Source organism: Asterias amurensis, chromosome 17 (assembly GCF_032118995.1).
Source record: "Asterias amurensis chromosome 17, ASM3211899v1".
Classification (NCBI taxonomy): Eukaryota; Metazoa; Echinodermata; class Asteroidea; order Forcipulatida; family Asteriidae; genus Asterias; species Asterias amurensis.
The window spans coordinates 6,507,645-6,531,208 of record NC_092664.1 but is presented as its reverse complement, the minus strand read 5'-3'; the positions used below and the strand labels follow the sequence as shown (position 1 = coordinate 6,531,208).

The 23,564-nt window shown below is 38.5% G+C and overlaps 2 protein-coding genes across 7 annotated transcripts in view; one reads left to right on the top strand and one right to left on the bottom strand.

The window, feature by feature from the left end:
- LOC139949732 (PAS domain-containing serine/threonine-protein kinase-like) overlaps window positions 1-8,546 on the bottom strand; it is a 66,112-nt gene extending 57,566 nt beyond the window's left edge. For 4 of the 5 annotated variants that reach the window (XM_071948246.1, XM_071948242.1, XM_071948244.1 and 1 more), the window contains exons 1-2: window positions 3,263-3,273; window positions 1,314-1,572 (exon numbers count right to left, since the gene is read on the bottom strand). In XM_071948246.1, the coding sequence (XP_071804347.1) occupies window positions 1,314-1,499 (186 nt within the window). In that variant the 5' untranslated portion in view covers window positions 1,500-1,572; window positions 3,263-3,273. Of the gene's footprint in view, window positions 1-1,313; window positions 1,573-3,262; window positions 3,274-8,507 lie in introns of those variants that run through there. The other variant, XM_071948243.1, reaches the window with a different exon arrangement.
- On the top strand, window positions 3,974-23,472 carry LOC139949734 (replication factor C subunit 1-like). Of its 2 annotated transcripts, none has more exons than XM_071948249.1 (21): window positions 3,974-4,013; window positions 5,113-5,326; window positions 5,981-6,016; window positions 6,887-7,128; window positions 7,613-7,712; window positions 8,553-8,725; window positions 9,517-9,903; window positions 10,425-10,604; window positions 11,539-11,628; window positions 12,139-12,436; window positions 13,183-13,280; window positions 14,039-14,260; window positions 15,409-15,546; window positions 15,826-15,921; window positions 16,987-17,085; window positions 18,432-18,586; window positions 19,856-19,973; window positions 20,615-20,760; window positions 21,312-21,525; window positions 22,078-22,275; window positions 22,584-23,472. In XM_071948249.1, the coding sequence occupies exons 1-21, from the start codon at window positions 4,011-4,013 to the stop codon at window positions 22,701-22,703; spliced, it is 3,327 nt and encodes a 1,108-aa protein (XP_071804350.1). In that variant the 5' UTR covers window positions 3,974-4,010; the 3' UTR covers window positions 22,704-23,472. The 2 variants fall into 2 exon arrangements, with proteins under 2 accessions (XP_071804350.1, XP_071804349.1); XM_071948248.1 differs by having other exon boundaries at window positions 12,139-12,439.
- Window positions 23,473-23,564: the final 92 nt, after the last annotated feature.

Sequence of the window (23,564 nt, the reverse complement as noted above, 5' to 3'; positions counted from 1 at the left end):
ACCAACCTTGGTAGTAGCAGACCTGATGCTTCACGAAGTCAACAAAGGCGATTGCCTCCGTTCTCCATGGTCATTGCCTTGGTGCCCTTGAAATGCTCAAGTAACGTTTACAATTTCCTCATAGGGTGCCATTTACAAAGAAGAAAATGCCTTGGAGCCTTGGAGCCTTCGAAAATGAAGCATACTGGCCAGTAGTAGAATAACAAAGGTCATGGGTTCAATTTCCACCCTAGTAAAATGTGGATTTGTTTTAACAAAATGCCACGAGAAATAAGGAAACAGTTGTTAAAATTCAACTGTGAAGAGTGTACTTTTTAATTGGCAGTAAAAGATAGACTCTTCTCTGCTGCACTAACTACATATTTAAAGTAACTTCAAAATGCTTGAGCTGGTAACTGTCTCTACGTTACACATCTTCACTACAGAAATCAAAACAAAACCAGAAACTCTTCTCCTTTGTATTCAATCTTCGAACACACAACATACATGTACAGTAGTGCTTTGACATTACACATAGATCAATAGGAATTGATTATGGCTTTATCGGCTATTGATCATCAGTGTTTGGCATTAGGTATCATAATAATAATAAATAATATTTATAAAGCGTATTTTACAAAAGTTACAAAGCGCTGTACAGTATAATCTACAAATAAAAAATTATAATAATAACTCAGCTTAGGTAGGCCGATTCAACGATAGGCTGGTTAGTGCAGCACGCCACACCTGCTAGTACTATGTCATAATATTGATGTGTGCGTGATGTATCATAAAGAAAATTGTGTTTACATTGCGCACCTGCACTGTCTACGCTAGTGCCCTCTTTGGCAGAGTGTGTGAAGTTGTCTGCCACGCTACCTGCTAAAACGCTACCTTACTAGTTAATGGATTTTATTGTAAATGTTTGATCGAATGTTACATGTTCAGTATTCTTAGTAAAAACATGTTGTGTTAGTATAAAAAGCTGTGGAACATAGTAAATTGCAGCTCTTGCTCCGATTCCGAAATGGTCGGACCTAGCAGTCGATTGTTGAAAATAAATAGTTGATCCACACAGATTCTGTCCTTGTTTGCTCATTTCTAACTCTCAAGTTGCATCTCCCGCAGACGAACTCCTGACAACACATTCCGTTCTATGACATAACAATAGGGGACTCTTGAGATGCTAGGTGGCAGCAGACTTACCAGATAAAATCCATTGTTCTCGGTAATGTGAGCATGCTCAGAACAACCTAAACAATAGAAGAGTACCTGGTGAGTCTGCTGCCACCTAGTGTCCAAGTTTACCATTAACAATAAAAAAGACTACTTACTAGTGGCGATGCGAATCCTGTGTAAGCTCCTTGCCTGTATCTTGATGGTGACCCAGCACGCCATGGTGATTCAGCTCGACCTGGAGACCCTGCACGCCATGGTGAGTCCGACCGCACTGGGGAGGAGATCTGAGGTACTAGAGGAGACCTCCTAGGTGAGGCATCGCTACCCTCAGGTAACGACATAAACCTCTTGTATGGGCTTGAAGGTTCGAGGTCTGAGAATGATGGCTGGACGACACCACCGACAATCTCTGGACTAAGAATAAAAAATCACACAAAATTATTAGAAAAATAATACTGACACAACAGTTACATTTTACAGGGCCCAATTTCATAAAACCTGTATGTTTAAGTGCCCAATTTCATAAAACCTATAGCAAAACAACTTGCTAAGCACAAAAAAGTATTGCTTAACAGAAACGGTTACTAGTCAAACTTACTTGAGGTTTCATATTGTTGTGACGTGCCCCTTTAATTAATATTTGCTTGTCAAATAAGTTTGCCAAGCAGTATTTTCTGCTTAACAGTTCACGAAATTGGGCCCAGGTTTAATGGCTACTGACTAGCACCCAAAACAAGATATTGCCAGAATAGGGAGACCGCTGCCAACAAACGGCTAGATATAGTTGATATGGTAGAGTGCCATCACATTAAGCTGGACGTGGTCGCACGTAATAAAAGTTTTGCTCTAGTACAATTTTTGATAATTTTCTGCATCCTGCCCACAACTTTTCATTCTTTAATATGACATAAAAGAGTATTTAATTTACCCAAATGAGATATTCCTTCATTTCCCTTGTGTAAAAATGAATGAAATGTTAAAGTGGTTGCAGAAATGGATACATGTTTCTCTCAATTTGTCTTCGGCTTTGCTCAACAATTACCATGTCAACCCAAAATAGTTAAAGTTTAGTCTTAACAAAATTAACAAATTGTTAAATCTTTATTCCATGTCTTTGGTTTGTCTCCTTCATGTCCTTCTTTTGTTTTTGCTAAAAAATGTATTTTTGTACCTGTTACAAATTAGAATGCAATTTTCACATACCTACTTCACTTCAGATATATTGCCGAAAAAACATTACAAATTTACTTTAAAAATATTAGAATTTAAAACTAAACCTATTTTTTATATATAAAATTCCTTTTTTTTTCAACAAAACAGTACGACTACGACTCGAGTATTATTACATGTTTTCAAAAATAGCAAAGATTTGTATCCAGGGCCCCAGGGGAGGGTCCAAATTCATAAAGTGTGGGTAGTTATTGGGAAACAAATTTGTGTGTCCTGCCACCACTTTTTCATTCGTTGACTTGTTGTGAGTCGAGAAATGTTAACATGGTTGATCTATTTTTTAACTCAAAAAAGTCAAAAGGAAAAGAGGAGGACAACAAATATGTTGGGTGCGTTCGTTTAGCTTCCCTGGGTCGACCCTGGTGTGTGGCGTTTTTCTTTTCCCAGGACGAACGTGTGCAGTTAATTACCCACGTTCGTCCTGGAAAAAAACCCCACCACACACCGGGGTCGACCCAGGGAAGCTGAACGAATGCACCCATTATGATTATCTCTTCAAAATTTTGTTTAAAAAAAGTGCACAAGTGGTGGCAGGATATGGAAAGGCAATTAGTAAGCTGGGGTAAGCATGGTAAGCAGAATATTTTCAACTGCAAATATGAATTTGGGCATAGCACAGACTGCTGGACGTCGTTAGCAGTTCAGACGTTTTTGAAAAAATTTAAACACTGGTAAAAATGTTGTCTGCTCACCCACTGCTCGAGCAAAAATCGCAAAACACCTTGATTTCTTCATCGCACACACAAAAGCACGAACTCAGGCTAATACAAAAAATAGCACTTTAAGAATATCTTACAATTGATGAGTCATTTGGTGACTAAAACCACGAAAAGGCACGTTATTAATTGTCAAAATGTAAACATTAAAAATTTACCTGTTTGAGCTGTCCGCCATTTTTGTTTGAATGACCTCCGCGCATATCGCAACCAAAGGTCAATATTAGCATATATTCAACTAGTTAATGAAGTTTTAACTAGTTTTTAAGTAGCTTTGTTTAACCTCATCGTGCTACTTTCGTCTCCAAAAATGTCTCAATTAAATTTAAAGAATACTTTGTTGTGGAAATCAACATTGATTTGTCTTTAGTACCGGGTAAAATGTAGTAAAATGTCGACTATAACCCGGTTTAATTTAGTTAAAGTTTACTTTAACCCAGCTGACCCAGTGACCCAATCTGACAAACACATGCGCACAATGTACACGTTTTGTCCCAACTTGACAATCGTCCAAACTGTAGTTGGTACAGATCCCAACTTGAGTGTTCAAGTTGGTGTGTCCCAACTGGGATTGCCCAATTATTGTTTTTATATTTTTTCAGAGTGAATATTATTCATTTTGAAAAAAAAACCTCAAAACAACAATCATTTTTGAGATAAAGAAAGAACTCTTGTAGACGACATAACAAAACAAACAAATTATTTATCCTTAATATTAAAAATAATAGGACCTTTCTACCTACATGCTTTGAACGCTCAACTTGGGACTAGTCCCAACTATAGTTGGGATGCCCAACTTGAACACTCAAGCTGGGACCAGTCCCAACTACAGTTGGGCCGATTGTCAATTGGGACGAAGTATACATATGGCGCGAATGGGCAAAGACATGACAAACTCTGATCAAAATGGTAATTGTATTTTACGTTTTTATGTTATGTGTGCTTGTAAAATTGTACTTTTAAGCTGCCAAGGGGTTCATAATAAGTAGTGGCATAAATAGGTTTATGGGATTATGAGATCGGGGGACCATGGTCCAATCCTGCAATCAGTGTAGATCGGTTATTTTTGACCGTCACCGTCTGCTGTCACATGGCTGTTGTTGTGTGAGTGATCGTGAGCTTGTGTTTGTGTACCTCACTCCATAGCATGATAGAGCAATGATAGAGCAAGGCAGAGCTTACTCATGTCCCTGTCACTCACTGTTACTGTTCCCAAAAAGGCAATATTCAATTCAAAATACACTGTCAACATCAACACAGGCCCACAGCTTCTCAAAAATTTGCTGAAGTTTTCCAAAACAACAGTAATAATTTAATGATCAAGTCAAGACTCAATCAAAGGAAAATTTACAATAAATAATTTATTTTAAATTATAAAGTTTTTATTTTAAACAAAATAAAAATAAGAATATTCTTTCCGTTTTCCCCCCTTTTTTTATTTTATTATTATTTTTTTTTTATTTATTGATTTTTTTTTTTGGGGGGGGCAGCAAGGGTTCGATTTTTTTTTAAGAAAAAAGAAGGCCATTGATAAATCGATTTGATCAGAATGTGTCAAATTTAACTGACTTGACTTAACCTGATTCAACTTGATTTAACTGTTTTGCAAAGTTATACAAAACAGGCTGTTTGTGTTTGTATTCGCCATCGGATCTGCCGGCGGATAACTTTCCGTATGGCGCCACCACTTTTTCACTCTTTTTTACAAAAAGTGATATCTCATTGAGGTAAATTAGATACTATATTATTTCATATCGAATGAAAAAGTGGTGGGGCCATACGGAAACTTTTCCCTGCCGGCTTTATAGTTTCCTAAAAATGAAAGCCAGTCAGTGACACTTAAAATCAATCGAAACATTATTAACTTACTTTTAAAAATGTATATAATTTATGAAAATGTTTAAACTCAGTAAATGTGCTTCAAGGAAACCCCCTTCTCAAGCGTGTCAAAGCATGAAAAAAAAATAATAACTTTATTTCTACGTTTTCTCTGATTAATTTAACTAAGGATATTCGTAAGTATTTTGGAGCTGTTCCTTCAAGTTCATCCACTAAGTCTAAACCAAGCAGTTCATCCAATAAGAAACGGCCAAATGGAACCGGAGGGAAAAGAAAGAGACGTTTAGATGATGACGAGGAAGATTTCTGTGATGGAGGAAAGAGAGGAAAGACTTCCAGTAAACCGCCGAAGATGAAGAAAACTGCCGTCATTTATGATTCAGGTTTGTGCCTCGTTATTCCATTCAAATATTAAATGATTTATTCCAGACTTGTTGACTGGAAAAATTCATTTGATAACGAGATGTTGCCATGGTTTTAGCCAGGATTTGGTGAAAGGGTTTCCAAACTATTGGAGAAAAAAACTGTGTCTTAATTGTTTTGCGCAATAGATTTAGATGGTAGATAAAACAGGGTGATCAAATATTAAGCAGTTTTGAAATATATGACAATGTTGCAAATGTTCCCTCCTTTGCTTGCTCCCATTTCAATTTTGTTTTAAGTTAGTCTTGACTGGTTTTCAATCTCATACATTTCCTGTATTTATTTTCTTTTTCTTTCCTTTCCACCTGTTATATGGAAACACATGTGGAAATGAATTGTATTGGGTTGAGTAACTCGATTGCAAATGACTTAAACAAGTTTTGTTGAGTAGTTACTGAATGACGATTGTTTTACTAAAACCAATCTTCATAAGAGAGATTGGCTGTTGCGAGCTTGGTGTTGATATCCCCTAGTGGGAGCTTTGCCGAGTTGCCTTGTTAGGCAGATCATCCAAACAAACACAAAAACACAAAAACAAACAAACAAACAAACAAATAAACAAACCATTCATATTAATTTGGTATTAATGTTTTTTATTTTGTTTTGTTTTTTAGAGTCAGATGAGGAGACTTTGCCGAAGAAGAGAAAAGGTAACTCCTGTGCCTAATTTAATAGAGCAGCTTAAAAGCAAAGATAAAAGATAAGCCCAATAAAAATATGCTTACTACAGTAAGATTACCAGTTAGCTAGCATTCCACATGTACAACTTGTTATTTGTAACCTGCTTGTTTTTGTTTAGCAGAAAATTTCTAAGCAATATTTGTGGCTTAGGAAGCTCTATGAATCTGGCCCTGATTGACAATGTTCTGATCCGAGATGCCTCTGAGTTGCCCCAAGGGGGAATAAAGGCCTGCCCTTTCACATTATGATAGCTCCCCCCCAGTCTACCTCAGCATATGGGCATACCCTGGGGAATAAAAATAGCCAACCCAGCTCCGGAGTAGGGGTAAGCGGTAAAACCCTGGGGTATTATTGAAACCTGCATCCGGAACCCTAGTGAATAATTATTGGCATAAAACCTTACTTGGTAAAGAGTAATGGGGAGAGGTTGATGGTATAAAACATTGTGAGAAACAGCACCCTCTGAAGTGCCATAGTTTTTGAGACAGAAGTACTTTTCCATGAATTTGACTTGAGGTCTCGAAATCAACCATCTAAACGCACACAACTTCGTGTGACAAGGGTGTTTTTTCTTTCATTATTATCTCGCAAGTTCGATGACCGATTGAGCTCAAATTTTCACAGGCTTGTTATTTTATGCATATGTTGAGATACGCCAACTGTGAAAGCTACACTTTGGCAATTACCAATAGTGTCCCCGGCCTTAATAAAAGAAAGACTCTGCTCGGGTCGAAACGTCAGGCCATTAATATTTTTTTGCATTTATACCATCGGTCCTTTTGATTGGTAAACAGCTAGTTCTATTTTATCAGTTAATAGTTTGTCAATCTTTTCTCAAGTCCCAGCCTCTAAATCACCCATCAGTGTTTCCACGAAGTCATCATCAACCAAGAAAGTCTTGAGCCCCTCCCCCGTCAAGAAAAAGGTCACAACTGTATCAGACTTTTTTGGCGCCAGTCCCATCCAGAGATCTTCCAAAGTCACTCCTAAGAAACCACGTCTGGGCTCGGAGCAACATGAAGATGTGGACTTCAAACAAACTCTGGAACAGTTGGATCAGGAACATAAAACACCTACCAAGGCAGATATCCTCTTCTCAGATAATAATAATACTAATATGGATTTATAATGTGCACTGCACCAAAAAACGGAATAAGGCGCCTACAAAAAAAGGAAAAAACATCCATAACTGGGCCCATTTTCATGGCTCTGCTAACTGTCGATTTCTACGATTAGGATCACCATTCTCCGCTTAGTGTGCAAGTGTTGAATTTCTGCACCATCTGTGTAAACAATGAGTGCCAAGTATTGTGGTCTACACACATGCACAAGTAAAAACCCTCTGCTAACCTATGAAATATGCTTGACATAAGCTCAGAATCCCCTAATTGACGTAAGCACCGATTCTTTGCTTACGGCAAGCAGATCAATGAAATTAGCTTACCTCACCTTCCTTGTCTGATTTTATTCCTAAAATATTTGTTATGAGTCCTATGTATCTTCTCCACAGGAGCTTAATCTTTGGGGTGTCTATTTTTCATTTCTTTTATATTTTCTCTTAACAGTCTCTGCGGACCGATAGTATTAAATCAACTGATAATTCCTCACCATCTCGAAGAAGCCCAAGAATCTATAAAATGGACGTCAGCCCGGCAATGAAAAAAGGTGAGTCTTAAACGATTTGATTTCTCGGTTAATTTGATTTTCTCAATAATGAAGATGCTCGAGAGCATACTGATTGAAGCGTTGAGTTGTCAACCACCAGGTCTTCTGAGAATCACCACTACTCCAAAAAGTGAATCAGAGATGCTGTTACTGCCAACCTCACCTGAAGTTTAGAAAGAGGTCATTCATTGTTTCATGTTTCCTCAGCTTAGGACATTCAATAGGTTAGTTTGTTTAAAAGTCATGAACATGAGCCCATTTCACACGAGATCTCAAAACGATGTTCGTTCGCTACAGTAAAATTCTCATGGAGACATTCATCTTTGGAGTCAGGACGCTGATAAGTCGCATTCAAAAAACACATATGGCATGCCGAGAAAGCAATTGGTGGTTACTTAACGTAATGACATTACACAAAACGGGACACTGACAGAGCATCACCGAACTGACAACCGTGTGATCTCGCATAAACGAGCGATGCGGGGACGATGTGTGTGACCGTGTGAATGTTTGTCATGATTGTATGCAACCTTTGGGACAGACAACTGGCGCCAAAAACAAGGGTTGTTAGTTTTTGGCTTTTGTGTGAAAGGGGCTATAGACCTTTATCAGGGTGTGGCCATCTTGATTTTTCTCCAATTCAAATGAATGTAACCAAACCTAGGCTGGAAGAAGGAATAGTCTGGTTTCTTTTCGTACAATTAATTTTAACATTGATCTTTGTAATGGGATACCGGGAACATGACCAAAATGGTGGCAGCATGATAAAAGTTTTTAGTGAACTCTCATACCCACGTTTTGAACTCTGAGATTAACGCAGACTCTCTTCCATTGTTGAAGGTAAAGGTTTGGCGAGTAAAGTTGCAGAGAAAGTACGAGCTAATTCCACAATCCTAGTAGAAAATACTCCAGAAAGAGGTCAAGGTGAAAGGTCAAGTTCCAGGTCAAAGGTCACTGTGGTGGAAGAAACACCTGTAAGTGTAAGACAAACATCAAAACATCGCAAATCATCTGTAAGTAAAGTTTTAATGCACAATTATAGATATATGTACCTTGAGACATAATAATAATAATAATAATAATGCAATAATAATAGTTACTTCTTATATAGTGCATCAATTCCTACCTTCAGCTCCACTGAGTTTCTGCATGTCTATGTTTTTTCCTTGTAACCCTTAACCTAGAGTGGCTTGTAGCCATGTTTTGGGCGACTTGCATAAAAAACATTTTAAAAAAACAATAAAAAAAATATCCATCACTCAGTGATGCTCAAGGCCCTCAAATATACATTTTTTTTCCTGCAAGGTATGGGACTACATTTGAATAATGAGAGAACCACACTCTGAGGATCAGAAAGACCAGAGTTTGAAAACGGTGCTCTTTACCGCTAGGCCATGCCACTCCACAATCATCACATGTTTACAAAAGAGCCGCAGAGCCTAGACATCCTTCAGGCACGTTTTATACACATCAAAACTAATGAAAGGAGGCATTCAATCTTTGAGTTTATAGAGATTACATTGTCTGATTTGATAAACATTTGGTATGAAGAAAAGGAGCACATATCAAGCTTAGTCAGCTGTTTATTTCATAACTCTTGTTGAATGTATAAATAAAAGTGTAGTATCTTGCCTGCCAGAAAGTCTCTGGAAAGTAGAAGGTGACTCTTTTTGTAAACAAAATCATATGGTCTATAACTTCAACACATCCTAAAAGTCTGCTTGAAGTAGAGGTGAATAGTATATATATTTTTTTGCAGACCCACTTTCAGCAAACTTTAATATTATTTTTGAATTTCTTCCAGGATGCAACACCTACAAAGGAGAAAGCCACGCCTACAAAAGCCACGCCTACAAAAGCCACGCCTACAATAGCCACTGCTATAAAGGTCACACCTTCAAAAGAAATGCCTTTAAAAGCTTCACAAATTGAAGCAGCAGTATCTGCAAAAACACCAACTAAAGCTACACCAACAAAGGCCACGGCTACAAAAGGAGTTCGTACAAATGCCACGCCTACAGATGCCAGGTCTTCAAGGGCCACACCTACTAAGACACCAAGTGTGACGGGCAGCAAAGTCGAGACACCTGAACAAGACTCAGCATCAAAGAAGAAAGGAGGCGGGGCAAATTACAGGAGATATTTAAGCCGTGATGGACCAAGATCACTTGGTGCTAAGGAAATGCCTGAGGTACATGTAATTAGGAATATTACCATGCTGTTGCCATCTTGGTCATGTTCCCTGCATCAAATAACAGCAAATGATGCTAATATTCATTGCACAAAAAGGAACCAGACTATTTCTCCTTGCGGCCTCAGTTTGGTTACATTGATCTGAATGACAGAAAATCAAAATGGTCGCACCATGATAAAAGTGTATTAGGTTTGCACTTGATCAATTTGATGAAAGATGAATGCATGGTGAAGTTTCCATGGGATGGACCATTCATACGCACAGAACAAAACCTCCATAGTGGATGCCAGAAAACATTAATGTACATTGTTTTCCTGCAGTTTACTTGACGTGAAGGTTAAATTTAACGAAAAATGAATGTTTTGCATTCGTGCAATGGAGAGAATATTAATTTCCATTCATTGAAAAAGATTAAACATTCAATTAAATTTGGCTTGGCCTTGTTGTATTGCAAAATTCAATCTTTCAATGAATGAAAATATTCTCACCATTGCGGTCCGTTGTTTTGACTGTCACAGGGCGAGGATAGCTGCTTAGCAGGATTGACATTCGTTATCACTGGAGTTCTGGACTATGTAGAGAAAGATGAAGCCAAAGAAGGGATAGAACGAATGGGAGGTAAAGTTACCACAACAGTGTCAAAGAAAACGTCTTATCTCATTACTGGACGCGATCCTGGACCTGCAAAGATACAAAAGGTTTGTTGGCCGGTCTGTCTGTCTATTTGGGTATTAATAATAGAGGCATCTTATATAGCGCTTATATCGTCACTCAGTGACGCTCTAGGTGCTTCAACATTCGGTGTTTTCCTGTAAAGGTATAATGTGAGGCTACAATTGAAGTATGATACCTACTCCTTTAACATAGCATACAATGGTTTACAATGTGCTGTATTGCAGTATGCTGCCAATCATACGGGGCAAACCCCTTCTCTATTCGCAAAGTGCACTGGGTTATTTTACGTGCATTTCATCACACAAGCCTTTACGTCCGACGGCTTTACGTCCGATCCGAAGGACGAAGCAATGGTGAAGTGTCTTGCTTAAAGGCAGTGGACACTATTGGTAATTGTCAAAGACTAGCCTTTGCAGTTGGTGTATCTCAACATAAGCATAAAATAACAAACCTGTGAACATTTTAGCTCAATCGGTCATCGAACTTGCGGGATAATAATGAAAGAAAAAAACACCCTTGTCACACGAAGTTGTGTGCGTTTAGATGGTTGATTTCGAGACCTCAAGTTCTAAATCTGAGGTCTCGAAATCAAATTCGTGGAAAATTACATCTTTCTCTAAAACTATGGCACTTCAGAGGGAGCCGTTTCTCACAATGTTTTATACCATCGACCTCTCCCCATTACTCGTCACCAAGTAAGGTTTTATGCCATTAATTTTGTTTTAGTAATTACCACTGCCTTTATGGACACAACTGACAACCAGGATCTGAACCCACACTCTGCTGATCAGAAACACGAGAGCTTGAGTCCAGTGTTCTTTTTCCCTCCTCCACAGGGTATACCTGAAGTCCATTATTGAATCCTCCAACAAACAGTTCCTGTGCACCATCTTGCCTATCTCAACATTCATGACCTTTGACCTGTACCAATGATAAGTTTATTTGTGTTGTATACAGGCTGAATCACACGGCACTAAGATTCTCACAGAAGATGAACTTTTTGATTTCATACGATCAAGACCAGGAAAGAAATCATCAACAATCAAGGTATATTTCCAACTTGACAGTTTTCCTGTTTTTTTACGTGATAGTTGTTTTTCATGAATGCTTTTTCGTTCCCTGCTTATAGGTCTATGTTCAATGATATGTTAGAATGTGTTATTAATATTTTTATTAAAGGGAAAGCATACATTTTTCGTAATCACTTTAAAAAATAATTGCAATAAAAACTTTGGTTACAAGCTTGGAGCAAGTTTCGTTAGCACAAAATATTTTGAGAAACATTTCACCTCAAAGGAATCTAGTCGTGTAAAAATCTCTTTTGTGAGTAGTAGTGGCTCTGAGAAAACCGCAAACCTTACCAGGCCTGTATGCTTCGTTTTTGGAGAGGCAAAGACACCAAGACATTTTCTCCTTGGACAATGGCTTGCTAGGAGGAAATTGTAGTTTCTACTGGAGCATTTCAAGGGCACCAAGGCAATACCAGGGAGTTAATCGCCCTATCGTAGTGTTTTCCAATGCCTTATCTTACAAATACTATTATCATTGTTCAACTAGAAGGAAGAAACTGCTCCAAAAGAGATGCCTCGAGCAGTAAAGCCACCTTCTCCAGTGCCAACCCAGTCTCCCAAACCATCAACATCGCACCAGCTACCCAGTACATCATCCCAACCTAAGAAGCAACCTACTCAAGCAGCTGACCAATCAGGAGAGAGCTTACTGTGGGTCGACAAATATAAACCACATACTATGAAGCAGTTGATTGGCCAGCAAGGAGATCGGAGTTGTGCAAATAAACTCTTGAAGTGGCTTAAACGCTGGCATGACAACAACGCTGGACCCAACAAAGAGAGAGGTAGTAGTCTATGAATTTGAGTATTTCTTCTTTATGTTGGGTTGGTTGTCATATAGCTTTCGAGAAAGACTCTGCTAGGGTCGAAACGTCAGGCATTTAACTATTTTGTACATTTATTTGTGGCGTGACATGGCCAAGCGATTTATAGCACTGAAATCAAGCTCTTGTGTTTCTGATCAGCAGAGTGTGGGTTCGAGTCCAAATCGTGACACACATGTTTTTTTTTTAAGTAAGACACTTGACCATGATGCTTTGTCCCGTAGATACCTTGTATTTTGGTACTGCATGTAAAAGAACCCAGTGCATTTGATTTTTTGGCATCTCGTGTGCAATTTGGCCTTTTAGTTTGGGGAAGGGGTCCACTACTGTTTCATGTTTTAGTGTTTGTTTGTTTGTTTGTTTGTTTGTTTGTTTGTTTGTTTGTTTGTTTGTTTGTATGTATGTTTTTTATATAAATTTTAATGATTTTTCTTACATTAATGTTATTGTTTTTTGTGGTTTGTGGTATAACTTGTGCAATTTTACATTTTAATATTTTATATGTTGCTGTACAATAGGATTTAAATTTAGCGTATTTTTATATACTTGACGAATAAACCATTCAATTCAATTCAATTCAATCTGTCGTAAAGAGAAGGGGTTTTCCTAGCTCCACTTACCTTACAAGACAAAGCACTAAGCGCTATATGAGACCCTGGTTTTATTATTAATATTATTACGACAAACTCATTACCTCTCTGTTTCAGCTCGATTCAATAAAGACGATGGTTTCTGCTTTAAGGCTGCCTTGCTTTCTGGACCTCCTGGTATTGGTAAAACAACAACAGCTGAGTTAGTATGCAAGGTAAGAAATCAATCATTCAAAAGGGCCAATACGTGCAGTGACAAGTGACAAGTAACAAAAGGGCCAGGGGTCAATTTCACAAAGAGTTAGGACTAGTCCTAACTTAGGACTAGTCCTAAGAGATATAAAAAATGTACAGCTAGTTCTAAGTTAGGACTAGTAACTCATCCTAACTCGAGATAAGACTAGTCCTAACTCTTTGTGAAATCCACCCCAGTAGATCTTGGACTGTGCAAGTCTTGCTTGTATTCGATCATTAGGACTTATTACAGGCACTGGACACTATTGGTAAATATACTCAAAATATATTAGTATACCAAATTACTTGGAACTCCCTCTGATGTAATGTAGTTTTTGAGAAAGACGTAATTTCTCACTAAAATATTTGAATCTGAGAAAGACTTCAGGCCTGAAGACCTTCTCAGGCATCTGAGAGCACACAAATTTGTGTTTTTCTTTCACTGTTTTCTTGCAACTTCGATGTCCAAAGTGGTCCCAAATTGTTTGAATAGAAGTGATATTTGCACGGTCTGTCTCTGATCACAATTCCCCGCTTACTGTGAAAGCACCGAATTTCTTCACTACACTAGCTGTGTAAGCGAAGAATGGCTTGTAATGTGGAGTACACACAGCAGAATTCCCTGCTAGCCTGCTAGAAGTACACTTGTTTAAGTGCCGATTCTTTGCTTACTAAAGCAGAGCCATGAAATTGGGCCCAGATCCATTTAGAATGATTTGTTATTTTTTCTTATTTACAGGAGTTGGGTTATGAGACATTAGAACTCAACGCCAGCTCGTCACGAAGTAAGAAAACACTAGATGTCATCATGAAGGAGTTCTTACACACTGACTCCATCCAAGGCTACTTAAAGGTCAAAGGTGATACGAGCAAAGGGTCAGAGGTTAAAGTTCATCGTCAGTGCCTTTTGATGGACGAGGTCGATGGGATGTCTGGGAATGAGGACCGGGGCGGAGTTCAGGTAAAAATGTTTCTCTATTGATCATTTTGGTTTTAATTATGGCGTGGCGTACCCGAGCAGTCAAGTGCACCTGACTCAAGCTCTGTTGTTTCTGTTCAGCAAAGTGTGGGTTCGAGTCCTGGTCTTGACACTTGTGTCCTTAAGCAAGACACTTAACCATGATTGCTTAGTCTGTCGGGTGGGATGTAAAGCCATTGGTCACATGTGTTGTGTAATGTACATAAATTAACCCAGTTACACTTATCGCTAAGAAAAGGGGTTTGACCCAGTATTTGCTCTTGGAGTTAAATGTACCTTAATCAGTCCAACAGCATGAAGCATTTCAACGTCATACTCAGTTATATTGTCTCTCTGACTTGATGGGCATCTGTATGTTTTGCGGTGTAGGCGTTCTGCAAGTAAAAATGAAGAATACTTTTATAGTATCAAGTTATTGGTGTAATTTCAGCGAAAATAGTTACACATCTTTACAACATTATCAGCTTTCTTTACCTAGTGAGGTTTGCTGTAAAGTCTCTTTGGAGTAGCATTGCCTCTGAACTGAAAAGAACCTTTTCTCAAAAAGCTACATTGGCTCCCGGTGAAAGAGCGCATTCAATTCAAAATATTGGTGCATGTGTATAAATGCTTAGATGGACTTGCACCAGCATATCTTTCATCTTGTTTTTCTTTTCACATTCAAACTAGGGCTGGGCTTCGCCCAGCATCAGACAAAACCCGTCTTGCTGAAAATAAACCGAGCAGCAAATCTCTTCAATCTGCTGCATCTAAATCATTTTCCTTAGCCGCTCCAGGACTGTGGAACCATCTTCCCATCACAACACGCACCCCAATTTCACTGCCTATTTTCAAGAAAGCACTTAAAAAACATCTTTTTCCTTAGTGTCTGTTTATTGCTTTATTGTTCATTTGTTGTATTATCTGCATTGCTATTGTTCGTTTAAAGCGCTGTGGTCTAAATGAAATGGCGCTATATAAAAACCCATTGCATTGTATTGTATATTGTATATTAACGACTTAGCGTTTCGATCAGTATGCTCTGGTCTGCTTCAGAAGAATGCTGGAGTCTGTTGCTGTTTTCTTTAGATGTTCATCTAGTATTATCGTGTTGTATAATAACATTTCTGTTTGTATTTTTACTTTGATAGGAGTTTATCCAGATGATCAAGAAATCTCACATCCCTGTGATCTGTATGTGCAATGATCGTAATCATCCTAAGATTAGATCATTAGCGAATCATTGCTTTGATCTTCGATTCTATCGACCTCAGGTCAAACAGATTAAGGTAAACAAAAAAATCAATCAATCAATCAGACTTTTATTTGATAATGTATTCTATTGTTTTTCTAACAATTTGTAGATGAAGATATTATATGATTTGGGGTCGAACAAAAAACAAATTTAGTTAAAGCTAAGTATTATTATTATTATTAAACACACAATGCATATTGAGTGATTGCAAGTGCGTTTGAATGCTAATAATGTTGGAAGGGCTTTGAGAAGCCCTCGGGTGTGAAAAGTGCTTTATAAAAACTGGTTATTATTATTATTTTTATTATTTCAGGGTGCGATGTTATCCATTGCATTCAAGGAAGGTGTAACCATCCCACCGTTAGCCATGGAGCATATCATCACAGCATCAAATCAAGATATCAGACAGGTTTGTAGAAATGACACTCTTAGTCTCAGTCCCTCATCAAAAGGCGCTGGAGTGCGCTGTTGTATACACATATGTGCATTGGCTTGTCATGGCCAAGCGGTCTAGTTCACCGAACCCAAGTTCTGGTGTTGTCAGCAGCAGAGTGTGGGTTCGAATCCCAGTCATGACACTCAGTCCCTCATCAAAAGGCGCTGGAATGCGCTGTTGTATACACATGTGCATTGGCTTGTCATGGCTGAGCGGTCTAGTTCACCGAAACCAAAGCTCTGGTGTTGTCAGCAGCAGAGTGTGGGTTCGAATCCCAGTCATGACACTCAGTCCCTCATCAAAAGGCGCTGGAATGCGCTGTTGTATACACATGTGCATTGGCTTGTCATGGCTGAGCGGTCTAGTTCACCGAAACCAAAGCTCTGGTGTTGTCAGCAGCAGAGTGTGGGTTCGAATCCCGGTCATGACACTTGTGCCCTTAAGCAAGGCACTTAACCATATTTGCCCATAAAAAGTTGGGAAGGTCGTGCATTCTGCTCTACCAGCCAGGCCTTCTAGCGTGCATCATAAAATGAAACAATATTGAACATTCCCTCAGTCATTTCTTCCTAATTAGGAAAAATTTCACTACCAATAATAATGTAGCTCTATTGTTTGAAACCATTGTTAGTAGTTATTGTCATTCTTAGCCTTGTACTAAAAATAGGGATTAATCGTCAAATTATATCTACTGTTGTTTTAGCAATTTGTTGACATCATATATGGACTTGGCCCAATTTCATAAAGCCTGTAAGCACAAAAACTTGCTTAGCACTCATACACCACACAGTTACTATTGCTTCGACTTGTACCTCGGGCTATCTCTTGCTTAGCCAAGAAATTTGCTAAACAGAATTTTCCGCTGAACAGCTTCATGAAACTTGGCCCTGGTATTTGAGTAGCTTTTGGTCAACGAACCACAGTTAAGAGAAAACGCTGTTTGCACAATCATGATGATGAACTTCTCAAGTCAGTACAGTTTGACTATTTATCTCTTTTATGATTTTGTTTTATTTCTGGCATGGATTGTACTTTTAGGTTCTTCATAATATGAGTATGTGGAGTGCAGGAATGAAGAAACTCAGCCAAGACCAGGTGGATTCTGATGCTCAGAAGGCCAAGAAAGATCTCAAACTGGTTAGTATCAGTTTATTATCACAACTTAGTTTGTAGAACTGGTTACTTCAAGTTAAAACCATAACTTGTAAATGGTAAGGGCGAGACTAAACCAAATTGATAAAATTGGTTAGTTCAATGTTAAATCAATTTGATTAAACTGGTTAAACTAACTAATAAACCATTATTTAAAAAATGCCCTAGACACTGTAGGCAATCCTATTGGTTAAAAGGTTGTCACATGACCATATTTATCTGGTATTGAATGGCTAATAAAGACATAGCTAGAGCTGTTCAAGACTAGTAGCACATTCAGCGTGTATAGCTACATGCAACTTGACACCCAGGCTTACGCAGGCGCTAATAACGCACAAGGCAAAAAATTACATGCGGCATGGGACTTTAAAGGCAGTGGACACTATTGGTAATTACTCAAAATAGTTATTAGCATAAAACCTTACTTAGTGACGAGTAATGGAGTAAGGTTGATGGTATAAATTGTGAGAAACGGCTCCCTCTGAAGTGACATACATTAGTTTTTGAGAAAGAAGTAATTTTCCACGAATTTGATTTCGAGACCTCAGATTTAGAATTTGAGGTCTCGAAGTCAACTATCTAAATGCACACAACTTCGTGGTACAAGGGTGTTTTTTTCTTTCATTGTTATCTCGCAACTTCAATGACCAATTGAGCCCAAATTTTCACAGGTTTGTTATTGTATGAATATGTTGAGATACACCAAGTGAGAAGACTGGTCTTTGACAATTACCAATAGTGTCCACTGTCTTTAAGCCATAGGTTCTGTGGATTAGGATTGGTAGTGCACATAAAAGAACACAGAACACTTTTTATGGAAGAGTAGGGGTTAACCCCTGTGTTTCTGGTTCACATAGCAAGTACCCTTGTTAACAGGTTTAATTGACAGTGATTAATGGAACGTTACAGAATTGGTAAGAAACAAAACCGTGAAGAACACAGATTTACATCAAACTTACACGGTCTAATGATGATGATAGTTGAAATATTTCTGTCTGAAATTTCATAGTTGATGAGAAATAAGTAATCTAATTTCGCATTTGGAGTTTATCGCTCAGTGAGCATTTTATTCATTTTTTTCTTCCATCGATGTCATGCAAAATGTGTTAGCGGTTTTAAACTATTTTCTCGTGACCCAGGTGGCCGATCGATCTCAAACTTCTACAGGTTTGTCAGTTTAAGTATATGGCAGATTACATAGAGTGCTTACACTGCCATCAACTGTTTTGTTAGCAAAACCAATTCTGTAATGTTCCTTTAACTTCACTTATAAGCAGCCTTAGTTTCATAACCAGAAAAGATAAGTTGGTTTTAATGTGAATTGTTGACAGGGTCCATGGGATGTATTGCGTCAAGTATTTGCTTGCGGTGAGGAAGCGGAGAAGATGTCTCTGATCGATAAGATGGGATTATTCTTCCACGATTATTCCATTGCGCCTCTCTTTGTCCAAGAAAACTACTTGTCTGTCCGACCCAAGAAAGCCAAGTAAGTATCAAGGCCCAATTTCATAAAAATGTTATTATACAGAAAATTCTGCGTGGCAGATTTCTTGGCTAAGCAAGAAATGGCCGGGGTACTTAGCACAGCAATTTTATTTGTTCAAGGGAATTCTTTGAGCTGAGTTTGAAAGATTATCTCTGGCTGTGTTGAGGGCAGCATTTAAACACACATGCAAATTTAAAAAAACAAGCGTAGGTAACAATAGAAGTTTACCTGGAAAGTTTGCTGTCGCCAGATGTCTTTTATAGCCTTTTTTCAAATAAAACATTCATTCATCCCTTGAATGCAGTCCTGATTGGATCACCACAGCTCTCTTTCTTCACTTGTGCATTTGAGGGTGCCAATGTGTCCGCTCGGCCTGTAATGTTTATTCCTGCAAAATATAGTAATAACAAGTTTTTATAGCACAATAACTGTCTTAGCAATGCGCTTGACATTAGTGCCCTGGTCAATGGACCATTAACATTTCTTTAATCTTTCGTGGCTCTCTGGGGAGTATACAGCCTGCCAACCATAGCGCTCAAAAGGTTTTTCTTACACAATATCAACCTCTACCTTCGCAGTCACCCATTTATACCCCTGGGTGAAGAAAAGCAGTTATAGTAAAGGAGCTTGCTTAAGAACACAAGTGTCATAACAGGGACCTGAACCCACACTCTGATGACTGAACCATCAGAACTTGAATTCTGTGCTCTTAACCACTCGAGCATAATACTATTTTGGTAAATGACGACCACCTAATAATAATAGTAATAATGAACAGCATTTATAAGGGTCATATTGAATCACAGATTCCTTAAAGGATTTGGGTACTTTTTCAAAATGTCCAAAGATTTACATTAAACTTACAGGGTTTGAAGATAATGATAGTGGAAATCTTCCCTTCAAATATTACTTACTGAGAGGTGCTGTAGTTTTTGAGAATTGAGTAAAACAATGTCATGAAAATACATTTGTAAATGATTAAAATAATTTTCGTCTCATGAGATGAAAATTATTTTCATGACATTGTTTACTCATTTCCCAAAAACTACAGCACCTCAGCACGTAATATTTTCAGAGAAGCTTTCTACTATCATTATCTTCAGAATGTGTAAGTTTGGTGTAAATCTGTGGACATTGTGTTTTTTGTCCTACAAAAGTTACAAGGACCCTTTAATGTGCCTAACAATAGAAACAAAGAGCTAAAAACCTGACCAACTAAAACTATAGGAATAATACTCAGTATGAGTAATTATATTTTGCTAATTACAGAGGAGATCTCAAGAAGCATCTTGATCTGATAAGCAAAGCTGCAGACAGTTTGTGTCAAGGGGATCTTGTGGATAGAGCAATCCGTACTACCCAACGATGGAGTCTGTTACCAACACAGGTTTGTCACACAAGCAAAAGTTGTTTGTGCTTAGCAAGTTTGTGTACTTAGAGACTCTATGAAACTAGGCCCTGGGCAAACCTGTTAGTGACAATTGCATTGGGTTCTTTTTCTGTGCAGTACACAACACAAAAGCACCACTTAATGCTTCACAAGGTGCTGTGGCACAATATGCAGCCAAAACCAGGAACTCCGGGGCGAACCCCTTCTGTTACACACCACACGGGACCAACAGCTTTACGTCACATCCGAAGGTGTTGATATAATATTGTAACATGACAGAGTTTGTTTTGAAGGAACGAAACAGTTGCTGGCAGTGTAAGCACTTCATGTAATCAATCATTCCCGTAAACTGACAAACCTGTAGAAGTTTGAAATCGATCGGCCGTCTGGGTCATAAGAAAATAGTGACAAACCGATTACCTTTTGCATAACATTGATGCAAAAAAAATAAATGCATTCTGAGCGATAACTCCAGTAGTTTTATTTCTCATCGAATATGACGTTTCAAACGAAAATATTTTAAGTGATGTTTTTTACTATCATCAAAAGACAGTGTAAGTTTGATGTAAATAAGTGATCTTGGACAAGTTTTTGTCTTAACAATTCCATAATGTTCCTTTATTTTCTCGCCCATCCAGGCGATCTTTGCCAGCGTAGTTCCTGGTGAGACTATGAAAGGCTACTTGAAGGAGATGATTACATTCCCAAGCTGGTTGGGAAAGAATTCAACAAGAAACAAGAACCAAAGATTACTGCAAGAAATCCAGCAACATATGAGACTGTCGTAAGTGTATATCAATTGTGACAGGGTAAAATCCAATGTTAGTAATTCATGATAGTATACTCCTATACATGCTCTAACAAGCAAACTAGTAAGAAAGACATCAGGAATGGTAAACCACCTTAAACCGATAAATGTTAGCTTCTACAAAGCGTTCTTTACAAAGGGACAGTCTCGTCACTAAAGCAAGGTGGCATCATTATCTCAGGGCCAATTTCATGAAGTTAAAGTTGTTAAGCAGAAAATACTGCTAAGCAATTTTAAATGCTAAGCAATTTTCTCTGCTAAGCAAACATTGAGTTGGGCACTAGTCACAACAATGTAAACTTTTTTTGCTGGTAACACATTTCTGTTAAGCAATACTATTCTGTGCTTAGCAAGTTTGGTGCTTACTGGCTTTATGAAATTGAGCCCAAGTAAGTTTTATTTGTATAGAAACTTACCTGGTAAGTCTGCTGCCACCTAGTGTTCAAAATGTCTTGGGTAGTTTGGTGTTACTTTCTCTGCCACATTTCAAATAAATTTCTAACCTCAAGTATTATTATGTGTTACAGTGCAGCAGCCAGCATCAAAGATGTCAACTTTGACTACATCCCACGCTTACGGGATTTTCTAACGCAACCTCTGTTGACCCGGGAATCCGAAGGCGTGTCAGAGGTCGTTGAGTTGCTCAATAGCTACGATCTTACAAGAGAGGATTTTGATACTGTGCTGGAAGTGAGTCAGTTTGAAGGAAGGACGAAACCAATGGCAGCTGTACCACCAAAGGTAAAAATAAATGTGGCTTCTTATACAGCGCTTATAACCGTCTCTCATTAAACATTCTGTATTTTCCTGCAAAGTATTATGGAGCTGGAAGTATGAGACAGATTCCTTTACGATAGCACCATTCTATGGTTTACAAGGTGCTGTGTGGATGAAAAAACTTTTAAAGGACCATGACAAAGTTGTTTTTGGCCAACAAAACAGTTGCAGGCAGTGTAAGCCGCCATATCGGAAACTGACAAACCTGTAGAAGTTTGAGATCGGTCGGCCATCTTGGTCATGAGAAAATAGTGAGAAGTGATTACACATGTTGCATGGCATCGATGCAAACCAAAAATGAATAAAACACTCACTGAGCGAAAAACTCCGAACGGGAAAAGAATTTGCTTTTTTAATTTTTCATCAAATATGAAATTTCAGACAGAAATATTTCGTGGTAAGTTTTCTACTATCATCATCATTAGACGGTGTAAGTTTTATTTAAATCTGTTTTCTTACCAAGTCTGTAATGCTCCTTTAATCAAAGTATGGTTCTTGCCTTCGTACCTACCCCAGGTCAAAGCGGCTTTCACAAGAGCATTCAACAAAGAAGGACACATGATGCCTTATGCATTTGGTGATGTCGGCAAGAAACGTAAAGGTGCTGTTGCTATGGAGGATGGGGATGGCTACGGTGATGAGGAGGGGGCGGAGCCTGCTGTGGGGGAGGAAGAGGATAGTGATGATGACATCAGTAAGAATGCTATGATCAAGGTAACGTCATTTGTAATATGATGAGTGTTTAACATGGTCCCAATTTCATAGAGCTGCATTTAAGCACAGAATAATGCTTAGCTAAAAGCAGAAATTAGTAGGTTACCAGTCATAAATTGTACCTGGTAACCTTATTCTGGTAAGCGTTATTTTGTTATGCTTAGCTGCTTTTTGTGCTTTAGCAGCTCTATGAAAATAAGCCCAGATATTGAATTAGCATCGAGATAAATATTGATTACTTTTAACCATGCACCAAAATTATTTGTAAATTTTGTTCAATCCTAAATGTGTTTGTGTTTCTTTGACAGGTTAAGAAAACCAAAGGTGAATCAACCAGTACAACCAGTGGGGTCAAAGGTAAAGGTTCAAAGGGCAAAGCAGCAGCCAAAGGACGAGGGACTGCTAAGGGAAAATCAAAAGCCAAATAGTTGAAGTCAATCTAGAAACAAGACTCTGTCGGGCTTAAGAAGGAGGAAGTTTTGATAGCAAAACTGGGAAGCTGCTCCAGTGATGATGTTTTTAAACATTTGGTGCGTTCATTTAGCTTCCCTGGGTCGACCCCGGTCTGCCCCGGTACTTTCGAATAGCTTGGACATCATTTCAGGGGCTCACCCGGGTCAGCCCCCAGTGCCTTGCTTGTTGAGTGGGTCACTTGGGGGTGACCTGATGTGCATGACAACATCGCGAGAGCCTAGAGGGCGAGTGTGATCGTTCGATTAGCTCTTGTCAGGGGCTCACCCGAGTGAGCACCGCAGGGTCGACCCAGGGTAGCTAATAGAACGCACCCATTATATACCATGTCACTTACGACATCCCTAGGGCCCAATTTCATAGAGCTGCTATACTGCCAATTGTATGCTTACTGTGTGAATTCCATTTCATAGCGCTGCTAAGCGTAAGCACATGAAAAGACATGCTAATCTTCCCTACCGTATGAAAATGAATGACTTGTAAATACAAATCCATGGTGAATGTGCAAAATGGCCACCTAATTTTCTTGCTAACGTAATATGTTACACCTTAGCAAATTTTGTCTATTACAGTAAGCATGCAAATACGCTTAGCTTTAAGCAGCCCTATGAAATTGGGCCCAACTTCATAGAGCTACTTTAGCACAAAAAAGCGTCTTCTCCAGAAGACGATCAGAGCATACTGATCGAAACGTCGAGTTAATCCAACGGTTCTTTTCAGAACCACCCCAACTCATTTAGAGATTGTTATTACATGGTGTTACCACAAACTCTTCTATATCTTATCTCCACCATGCAAAGTTTCAAATCATACAAAAA

Coding starts and splice junctions, on each gene's coding strand:
- LOC139949734 (XM_071948248.1), top strand. Junction 8,726..9,516: donor CAAAACATCGCAAATCATCT/GTAAGTAAAGTT, acceptor AATTTCTTCCAG/GATGCAACACCTACAAAGGA. Junction 22,276..22,583: donor GTAAGAATGCTATGATCAAG/GTAACGTCATTT, acceptor TTTCTTTGACAG/GTTAAGAAAACCAAAGGTGA.